Source organism: Nannospalax galili, unplaced genomic scaffold, assembly GCF_000622305.1.
Source record: "Nannospalax galili isolate Female #2095 unplaced genomic scaffold, S.galili_v1.0 scaffold25, whole genome shotgun sequence".
Lineage (NCBI taxonomy): Eukaryota > Metazoa > Chordata > Mammalia > Rodentia > Spalacidae > Nannospalax > Nannospalax galili.
Window position 1 is genome coordinate 1,823,682 of NW_008355642.1, and position 11,566 is coordinate 1,835,247.

Here is an 11,566-nt window from a genome sequence, read left to right on the forward strand (position 1 = left end):
TTGCTGTTTTGTTTTTGGTCTTTTTGAGACAGGGTCTCCCTGTCCTGGAACTCACTATGTAGACCAGGCTGGCCTTGAACTCACAGAGATCTGCCTGCCTCTGCCTCCAAGTGCTGGGATTAAAGGCCTGCACTACCACACCCAGCCTAAGCTGGATGTTTTTATAACTTTATTTTTTTATTTTTGAGAATTTCATAAATATTATTGTCTTTGCATTATTTCTTTCCTCCCCAGTCCCCCACCAATTCCTCCCATGTCCCCTCATTCCCTCTCAATTACTTGTCCTTTTCTTTGATTATTATTATTATAGATAGATGCATGCATTTATAAATATTAGTCTTTTCTTTTTAGGCAGGGTCTTACTATATACTCCAAGCTGCCTTAGAACTATGTATCACAGGTTGGCCTCAATGCATAATCATCCTACCTTTGCCTTCCATGTGCACCACCATGCCTAGCCTATTTTGTCAGTCTTATCTGTCAGTATTGGCTTACCTACATGTAAGTTAAGATTTTAAAAAGAACTCAAGCTGGAGAGAGAGTCAGCACAGAAAGTTTTTGAATATAATCTCAAGTGGTGAGTGTACCCATAAACAAGATGGCTGTTTGCTATCTCTTCGAAGTAGATCCCTTTGTCTAGTTCGTTGTCATCAGGAGTTGCACCTTGGAATTTGGGGCAAGATTCTTGTCATAAACTATCCTACTCTATGCATAGCCCCAGCATGTTTGTTCAAGATTTCTAAACAGAATAGCATAGCCTGACACATGTGGGGCACATGCAGATTAATATATTTAGTCTCCATGGATATCTTAATGACCATCAAATTCAAAACCAAAGCTTTGGAAAAAGAAAACTAACACATGCTTCCAAAAGCAAGGGGTGGAGGGGAGAACTGCATTGAAAGTTAATTATAACCTTTTCTTTCTGTTTCTATGAAGAAGTCTGTACTAATAAAACTGCCAATGTCTTTCAGGTGGGTGTACATGGCATTAGAATAGAATTCATCAATGAAAAAGGATCAAAACGCACCGCCACCTACCTACCAGAGGTTGCAAAGGAGCAAGGTCATTGTACTTTATTTCATATGATCTAGTGAAGATTTGAAAAAAAAAAACCTGAAATGCAGTAACTGACCTTGCAGTTATGATTGATAATTGGTCAGTGTCAAACTGCCTCTTCCATCACTGCCACTGCAATGTCTGGCCCAGACTGGTCAATTCCTCACACAGAAGCTCCATCTTTGCCCCGAAGTTTGACAGCATACACTCATGAGTGTATCCTTTTAAAATGGCATAGATTTGTACAAGTTGGATATTACTTTAGGCACCAGTTTGCTGCTGATTTGAAACACCATTTTCCCATGCGCCACTGTGCTGTAATTATCATGGTGGCATAGATAGTCCTTTAGTTTTAGAGACAGTAATGTAGTTGAAAGCCATTCATCATGGGTGGCTAACGTTTCATCCTTCGGTGATTGTCATTACTCATTCTGCTAATATTGAAACTGTTAGTTTCCCATTAAGATTGGGAGCATTTTGAATATATAAAGTACTATTAGTTTACGTGTAGTCTATATTTCCTAACCAACGTCATTTTCTTATTTCACAGATATAATACAAATCTTTCTGAACCAATATGGCAACACAAAACAACTTCACTATAGAACTTTGTGCTTCCTAGCCCACTTCTAAATTCTAGTTTCATACGAATTCAAGTGAATTTTTCTGTAGACCTTGTCTTCTCAGAAAGCATTTAAAATTTGCTTTTCTCACGTGTGTTCATATAAATATGAGAGATATGACAAGTTTTGACATGTTAATCTCCAAATGAGAAAGTTACTCTTTAATGCAGTTATATGAAGATTTATTTGTATTACTTTAGATAATGTCGTGATGATACAGTATTACTGACTTCATAAAACATACGCAAAATAGGGCCTCCGATATGCCACTCATGTCAGAACCAATAAAATGCCCTTGAATATTTTTAAGAATATAGATCATTACTGAAAAGATACCATTAAGAAACAATTTTCATGAAGTCATATAGAAGTCCCAAGTACTACTGAGTTCACATGCTGACATTGAGGTTTTTTCCTCCCTTTTGAAGATGTCACTATTAGAGAAGAGTACAGTGTTTCTGGTTTGTTACAGAGACATAGCTGAGCTATCTCTTGCACTAGTTGTCATCAAATGTGGTTGAAATGATGAATCCAGTGTTGTTAGATATTGTGGATGGCTACAATTTTAGGCATGTGGTGATTAACCTGCTTTTGTACAAGGGTGAAATCTTAGCCCTTCTGTATAATTATTTTAGGGTGAAAGGAGTTGATAGTATTTGGTGCCAGTGATAGCTGACCTCTACAAAGTCATTTTTGTATTTAATCAAAGGTGCTTGTGGCATGTGCTTGACTGATATTCTATCTGATTATCTCTCCACAGGATGGGACCATATTCAGACCATAGACTCTTTGCTAAGGAAAGGTGGATACAAAGCTCCAATTACTAATGAATTCAGGAAAACCATAAAACTGACCAGGTACAGAAGCATTCTTTAGCACAAAGCTGAGCAGTACATTTCCAAGAGTATACCTATAGCGTCTTTTATTTCTTTGGTCTCTGCAACTCACTTGCTTCTCTTTCCTAACGTACTAGAAAAAAAATGACAGGGCCATATGGAGAGTGTATACAGTGAAACTCTGCTAGACAGTAAATACTGCATGGTATATGAGCCCATCCTTTCCATCTTTAGCGCTATGTGATTTTTCTGGCTTTGTACAACCAACCCCCTGAGACTTTAAACTACCTTGTTGGAGAGAGCTGTAGAATTAGCTATTCACTAGCTTTTGACATTGCGTAGCAGAACCCCAGGATTCTGATAAGCAGTCTTCACATTTGAATTTAACCTTAGAATTTTGGCAGTGATAGAAGTCTACTATGAAAGCTTATTGAAAAATACAATTGAGCTAAAGTTGAATGCTAAATAAAATTTCAGCATGGAATAATAGGGATACTTACTTAAGAAGGAAAGTATCAAACATTTTAGGAAAATGGGTTACTGTTTCATTTATTTCAACTCCAGAAAACTGAATTATATGCCTGTGGTGGTTTAAAAATGGATTGTTCTCAGCTCTGCATACTTACAAATTTGAAAATGTCCCCATTTCTGTTCTCTCTGAGTTTATAGTTTGAGGAGAATAGAAGGGCATGTAGAAAAATCATTATTACAACAAGGTAGAGTATGGTGGATAGGGTCATAAAGCCAGGGTAGAGGAACTCTAGGAAGTTGCAGAGTAAGAGAAGGCTTCAAAGAAGAGGTAGGTTCAGGGCTGGCTTACAGAATGGGTAGAATATTCGACTAGTAGAAAATGAAGGAGAAAATGGATTCCTGAAAGAAGTGTTGTGCATCAAAGCATGTACATGGGTGGAGTTCAAAGCCAGTCCCAATGAATCTGAAATTCTCAGACGTGGCTAGTCTTTCAGTGAGAATAGAAAATGTCATTAGAGGAAAATATGGCCCAAAAGGTAGATTGAGTTAGCCCATAGGAGGCTTGACATTCTTGACTAAGAAATTCAGACCTGATTCTACAGGCATTTGGTAGCTATTTTAGGGTTTTAAAAATTGACTTGGGGAAGTGTAGTATTGGAATTGGAAATAGGGTAATAAGTTAGGAAACAATGCTGATATCTAAGACTGTATGGCAGCAATACAAACAAAGCACAATATGGCCTTGAATTAGAGCTGTGGTAGCAGCGTAAGAAGGCAGGGACAGATATGAACATACTGTAGGAGAAATGAAAGGACTCAGTTGTCATTTAGACATAAGGAAGTCAAGGCTTCGTCTAGAAAAAAAGGACCAGTGAAAGAATACAGGGACCACAGGAGAACAGTTAGGTTTATATTTCAATTCTGGATATGGATTACTTCTTGAGATGTCTGTATCAACTAATAGGTCACTGAAAATGTGCATTGTAGAGTTTAGCGATATAGATGATGCTTGGAATAATCTGTGAGCAGGTCAAAGTTGAATCTATAAGAATCTGATGCACCAAGGAGGGCAGAGCATAAAGTCTAAACAACTAATGTTAGACTTTAGGTAAATCCTACAAAACAGGAGTAGATACAACAGGTAAGGAGGTAGAAGCCATCTGAGGTACAAGAAGAGAACCAGGGACAAGTGGGACTAGAGAGCATCACAAAGTGAGTGCTGAATGGAATCCCGGAATGTTCCAACAGAATGCAAAGCAGCATCTGACAGCAGTTCCTATGAAAGAGCAGTGGCAGAAGGAAAGAGCACTGAGCTAGTAGTGTGAGAAGAAGATCAAAGACAGAAACTATACTCACTGTCCTGAAAAGTGGGGCAGTGGATAGATAACTAGATACAGGGAAAAGAAAGGGTTCCAGTACCAAGAACATTTTGTTACATAGTGCCAAAACTCAAGTAGATGTGTGGATAATGAAAGAAATGGTAAAAGGTGGGAGAGATAAATGTCTCTGAAAAAAAGTCAAATGAATGAGATATACATATGATGGAGATGTATACGTGATGGTAAAAGATTGGCTCTCTCTTGTTCCCTCCTGCTTGCAAACTGGTCTAAGGGGCAATAATATTCCTAGAGTAATTTAAAGGAGTAGTAGAGCAGGAAGAGCCCTAGACCTAGAGTTTGGATTCCTCCGTAATGCTCTCAGCTTTGCTATTTACCAGCTCTGTGACCTTGGGCAAATACCTGCTCTTCTTGGGGCCTTTTCTTGTTTCCCACTCAGTAAAGTCACCTCTCAGGGCCCTCCAAGCTCTTACAATAGGATGTCACCTGTATCTTGATGTTAACTTTTCTCTTCCCTGATTTTCTTTCAGGTACCGTAGTGAAAAGATGACCTTGAGTTATGCTGAATACCTTGCTCATCGCCAACATCATCACTTTCAGAATGGCATTGGGCATCCCCTTCCACCATATAACCATTATTCCTGACACTGAGCCGCACAACCAGTCACTGGGCCTCTCTGCAGACCTCTTCCCAGGAGACCCTACACCTTCTTGGTCTAGCTATCTCTTTTACTGTACCATTTTATGATGATAGTTTCCGTTGCCATGGTGAAGCTTCGACGTTTGTCAGTTAAGATCATCATGGTAACGGGTAGGAAAATGGCATTTGTTAAGATCTTGTTTTATTATTTTAGATCATTGATTTTTTTTTGCAGCACATACAGCTTTTGGGGTTTCTTTCCTTAGAATATTATGTGTATTTTTGCTTTGCTATCTCAATCAGGTATCTCTATTTTTGTCTTTTCCTTTTCTTTTTCTTACTTCCCTCCCTCCTCCTTTTGACTATGGATGGAAGAAAGTTTTTGAGCATTTTATTAGGTTTGTCTTTAGTATTACTCAGTAAGATAGTCATTTTTGATAGCTGATTTGGAGAGTAATTCATATCAAATTCAGGTATTTGTATATTATTCTTGAATTTGCCTAAAATTCTCTTTGCTATGACAACTTCGTATTTGGGTCATCAAGTACATGTTTTTCCCATGGTTAAGATAAATGAGCTTTAGTTTTCATAATAAAACTTTGAAGGTCCATGATAGGGTTTTTTGGAGAGAATAAGAAACCATTTATGCCTTCTGTGCTGGTTATCATAGAAGAGAATCACATCATAGACTCAATTTACAAACCGAAACACTGCTTTAGGAAAGTACAGTTTCAAATACGCTATAGAAATCATTTTGAAGAGCAACAAATATTAGGAAGAGATTAGATGCAGAATTTAGTGCCTTTGAGAAGACTATAAGTCAAATTAAGAGGGGTTTTTAAAAAGGCAATTTAGAGAAATATTCTTATAAAATTTTATTGTTTCTATATAAGGAACAACAGATTACATGAATTCCTTACTCCAAAGTATTTTTTTAGCTGAAAAAATTATTTTGCGCAAAGAACCAAAAAGACATTTGTCTATTTTGTATTCATTTAAATTTGTTAGCTTTAGGTTTCAATGAGTCATAATTGGCCAGAGACGACTTTAGCTGCCATCTAAAGATATGATAAAGAAAGTCTAGTGAAACAAAAGTTTATACATATCATAATTTAAAATTCATTTGTCTATCATGGAGACAGTGCTGAAGTTTCAGAGATACTATAAAAGAGTTTGAATCTCTGCACTTCATACTTTTGAAAGAAACACATTTACTATGTTGACAGGGTAGTATATCTCTAAAGATGGAGTTCACATTCAGATATGCTACTTAGAGCAACTCATTTGCAGGGCTAGCCTTTCCCATGGTGCATACAAAGAGAACTTAACTGATGTCAGTGGGAAGTCCGTATGTTTATCTCCAGGAAAACTCAGATGATTCTGGAAAAAGATGACCTTTGTTTTATGGTAGTATATATAGAGAGGTATATATAGATATATATTTGGGGAAATATATAATTTTTCAAGCGGGAAGTCAATATAACAATTGATGAAATTATGCTGCAGAATGTATATTCTAAATTATGACATGTCACTGAATATCAAAATGATATAGCTTATTATACATTTAGTTGCTGTGACAAGTGACAGACTGCTAATTCAGAATTCATCCTTTTCTAGCTTCTAAAGTAATTGGCTGAATTCATTCTGCTTGCCACTGGGCAAAGCACACTGCTTTAGCTTTTGATGAGAGTTCTTAGAAGTTTGGTATCCCTTCATCCACAGCATCCATCATTGAAATAATCATTTTCAGTTGTGATGCCTTAACTAAGAAGCCAATTGCTAGCCTGAAATGCAATCTTGGTAGCCAGTTCCATTGAACCCAGAGATAAGTGGGAAAGAGTTAGCTATTGGGCTTTAGAAAGGGATTTTGAATCCTGTTGTTTCTACTTGGGAGCATTTTGGAATAGATTAGTATTTCAGTATAAAATCAAGTGGCTACCTGACATTTTCTTGCCCTTATAGGGAAAGTGAGCACAAGCTAAATGGTATTGTCTGCTGCAAAAAAAAAAATGTAAATGAAACAAACAAAACTTAAGAGAGAGGGGGTAGACCAATATTGTTGTGAAATCCATTTACCATTTATCCATCATCTCATCATTTCAACAGGCTCCTCGTCCTGGGTGAGCTTATCGCTACAAGTTTTGTTTTGTTTTGTTTTGTTTTAAAGAAAAGATCTATCACATACATATATGCACGTATGTGTACATATACTTACACATGCATATGTGCATATGTGTGTGCTTATGTATTTAACGGTGCTAATCAATCTTGAGCAGGTCACGTGACTGGTCATGCGGACTCTAAAATCATATCAGATTTTTTAAAATTCTTGATATATGCAGATGTTATACAGATTTTCTTACCAGTGTAATAATGTTATACTGAAGAAATAACCATCCTGCAGGCTTCAAAGGACGAGGTCAGCAATATTTCCCACCATGGCTTGGGGGAAAAGGATAGTTTTGTCTCCTTTTGTATTCAAGTTGATGCACAGTACATTTTTGTGTCTTAAATAGCTGTTGACTAAAAGACTTTGTAGTGTAAAGGGTGTTATGCAAACTGTAATGGTGTGCTTCAAACAAACAAATGCTAGACCCTTTCACCTTTGTTGTATATTACAAAGCTGTTAAATATGTGGTTTGAATTAACTTTGAACATGTGGAAATATGTAGCATGTGTCTTTAACTCAGACGAAAATTCTAATTGCACAAGTTGTGTTCTAGCCAGTTGTGGTTTACTTGTTCAGAAACACAAATGTGAATTGCACTCTTATCACCGGAATATTGTATAAGTTCAGTGATCTTTAAACAGCTCAGAAGTAATACTTGAACTTCATTTGAGTAGCACAAAGTTTACATAGCCCCTTTTAAATGTTAATTAGTTCCATTTAAGTTTTCTGTTTTCAAATGCAACTGGGTATTTTCTTGGAAAACTGTGTATTTTATTTTGGTATGTAGCAAAAGACTTCCACTTCTGGAAGGTTTTCTTGTTCTTGAACAAGATCAGCCAGGTACCAGATTCTAAAAGAACAATTGTGTGCCCCCCGCCCCAAGTGGCCTTCTGACTGCACAAGAACGTACTACTACTGTCTCTAATATCCCTCACCATGAGAGTTCGATGAAATTGATGGAGGAAGTGCAAGGCTTGCTCTCTCCCCCACCCTACCCCAACCCCACCCCACCCATGATGTTTAGTCCCATTGCACAGCACACCAGAAGTTTGTTGACTGGCCTCTTGTTTTCAAATGTGCAAGAATTTGAAATTGTCATCTGGAATAGGTTCCATCTCTTATGTGTGTTAGATCAAACCAAAGAAGCCCCCAGCCATGCCCAAATGCTGCTCCAAAAGCCTGCCTTCCAGTCCTTACAAAAACCTTGCAGGATTAAATGTGTTAACTTTTTTATTTTTGTACAGTTTCTAAGTGATTTTTTGCTAGTGATGTTAAACTAAATTAAGTTTATTTGAGGAGTGTGAGCACCTCCTCCATTTAAATAAACTGGTGACTTTCCTTTTATTTTTTAAAAGTGGAAACCCATTGTGTGCCTCTCGATTTAAGGGTTTCTGATTACATTATTCTGAAGACCAGCATTGATCCTTTATATACAAAGATATGTTTTCCTTGTTTTTTATTACTGTTTCAGAAGAAAATAAACCTTTTATTTTGCTCCAGACCCAGTAACTGCGCTGGTACATAGACGCACTGAGAATAAAATAAAACCACCACAACAAAAAAATACTTTTGTAACCACCTCTGACTGCTTTTGTATATCAAAGTTGATTACTTTTGAGATATTTGGATCTAGTTTCTAAGTTATTTTAGTGTTTTATATGTCCCCCAAAATTGCTTTGAATCGGTCACCAGCATAATGAGTTTTTGGTGATGCAGTGGTGAGACTTGTAATGAGCATAAAGCTACCTGGAGTAGCTCTTCTTTTCCTTCTTTCTTAGTAACCTGGTTTTTTGATTACAGTAAGACGTCACAGATTATCTAAAACCCCTTCCAGTATAACTAGGTCCTCCTTCCTTCCACATTTAATTGCTTAATAGTTTGAAGAAACTATTGGAAATGGGCATTTTATATGACATGTATGGCTTTAAAATATTAAAAATAAGCAAAAAAAGAAAAATATGAACAGGTTTATGTGGGTCTGTAAGGTATGGCTGTGGAAAGATATTGTAGTAGTTTTGACACTATTGTTATTACCTTTAAAATCATTTACCCAATAAATTGTTAAAACTGAATCAATGTTTTGGATTTATTTGTTTACAACTGTTTCATCATAGGATTTTGGGTTCATTGGTACTTCTGCTTCTAAAGGCCACATGTCCTGTGTCCAAGGCTGGCCTCAAACTCTGTAGTCAAGAGTGACCCTGAACTCCTAATCTGGTCTCTACCTCCCAAGTGCTGGAGTTACAGCCATGCGCCACTATGCCCAAATTCACTGGAACTTACTAAAATGTTAACAGCCAAAGATCCTGGAAATAATGTAGTCAGAAACTGATTGTGATTTAGTTGTTGCAAATAGCAGTTGCGAAAGCTTACCTACCTGCAGCTGTTCCGTACTTTAGGACTGGCAGATGCCGCCGTTGTTCCTCACATTGAATCTTGCTTTGTGATGTGGGTTACCCTTTATTTGTACCATCTAACCTGGGCATGGATCTGAGGCAAGCCTGAAACTTGAATTCTCATGGGAGTTTAGCTGTACTTAAGCCCGTTCCTGCTATCTTCCAAGTCAGTCTACAGTTAATATTCATGGGCCAGTGCATGACATTAGTAATGCTATGCAGAAAATACCAGATGAGGTGCAAATCCTTTCTTTTACCATCTTGGAAGCTTTGCCCATTTTCAGACCACAGGATATACCTAGAAAGTTCTCCAGATATGGTGACCACCCAAGAGCTGTACAGTCACACAGTGGGTATGCCACACACCAAGCCTTAGCACCATGTACTTGGCTAGTTCCAGATTGGTAATTCAGTCTTGCCTAATAGCTTCCCACTTGGAGAAAATGCCTGGGATTGGGGGGTGCGGAGGACAACTGGTGTTCCTGTCAAGGGCCAGACAAAACCTTCCATCAAGAACAGAAGCACCTGCAGCACTGATCTCTGGCAGCTACTGCCCTCTGTCTTTTCTTTAAGGGAAGGCTACTAGCAACATTGTTGAAATAGTTCTGCCTCTTTCTAAATTTGTTTGCTGTCTCGTTTTCATCATGCACATTTCAGCATCAGTTGTTAGGTGAAATATAAACGGACAATTTTCAGTTACCTTGCTCCAAAGCCCTGGTACCATGTGAATTTTATAATACGTGCTTATGTCAATCATGGTAGCTAAAAACAGCCATCTCAGACCCTAGAGGACTGTTGTGATTTGGGCTAGTACTCCATTAAGGCAGCCATCTGCTCATGGTTTACTCATTTCCACCATTTGTAGTTAATGGGACAAAAATTTTTAATCATCCAGACCATAATCATAGTTTCAGGTGGAATGAAATAATGTAACTGGCCCAAAGCATTGTTTTTATAGCATTGGTGGTGAACTCAGTGGTCTGGACAGATTTCAACTTCACTAATCACACTCCACCACCTTCAATCCTTCCCCAAGTTTCTTTTTGGATTTCATATTTCACTGGACACCTTTTAAATAGCTCCACTGCCTCAGAGGGCAAACATGATTGTGTAGGATGAGGCATTTCCTCTCTCTTCATGGACTTGACATCATCTCCATGGGATCCTGTCTGTGTATGCTAGGGAAAGTGCTAGCAGTTGCGGGGAACACCCCTGACTCTGAGCTGCCAGCCAGGAGAGCTGAACAAGTGACTGCCCATTCAATACGGCTCCTCTTGCTTTCTTCAGGATGGACTGTGTGAGCTGAAACCAGTGTGGGTTTGGATCACTTGATCTCCTGATGATCGCCCATCTGTTTGCCCAAGCTTTTCACTTTCAAGAGGAAAAGCTGAGTGGGAGAATGCAGCTGAGGCAAGCCCTCATTACACATTTTTATTTTTCTCCATACCCATAGCCCTGTGGCACAATCTTACGTTCCAGATCCCAAGACTGATGGAAGAAATGAAAGAATGGAAGGAATTTTAAGTCACAAGCATTATTTGAAAGCCAGTCTACCAGCTCATACCAAGAATTGGTTGCATCTCTTTAAAATGACTCTTTAGAGCTGGGTGTGGTGGCCCATGTCCTTATACCCAGCACTCAGGAGCAGAGTCAGGCCGATCTCTATGAGATCAAGGCCAGCTGTTCTGGCTGGGATACAGGGAGACCTTTTCTCAAAAAAAAAAAAAAAAAGACCCTTTAGGAGTAGATGTATCGCTCAGTTACAGAGTACTTGCCTAGCATGCCACGAGGACCTGGATTCATTTCCTAGCACCACTTAATATTGTTCAGTATTCCTATGGGGGAAATGTACCATGTCCCCGAATGGATGCCTGACACCTCTGACAGTAGAAAATCCCATATACACACTATATTTTTCCTACAAATACCTATCCTATAGCTTAATTTATAAATTAGGCAGGATAAGATAATAACTAAAAATACTTGTAATAATATACCTTAATAAATTTTCGAACACCAGGGCTGTTGCAT

At 38.1% G+C, this 11,566-nt stretch overlaps 1 protein-coding gene across 1 annotated transcript in view; it reads left to right on the forward strand.

The window, feature by feature from the left end:
- Positions 1-7,127, forward strand: part of Ammecr1 (Alport syndrome, mental retardation, midface hypoplasia and elliptocytosis chromosomal region gene 1) — a 130,259-nt gene extending 123,132 nt beyond the window's left edge. The window contains exons 4-6 of the mRNA XM_008852955.3: positions 975-1,065; positions 2,443-2,539; positions 4,857-7,127. Of these exons, the coding sequence (XP_008851177.1) occupies positions 975-1,065; positions 2,443-2,539; positions 4,857-4,971 (303 nt within the window). The 3' untranslated portion in view covers positions 4,972-7,127. The remainder of the gene's footprint in view (positions 1-974; positions 1,066-2,442; positions 2,540-4,856) is intronic.
- The last annotated feature ends 4,439 nt before the right edge of the window (positions 7,128-11,566 follow it).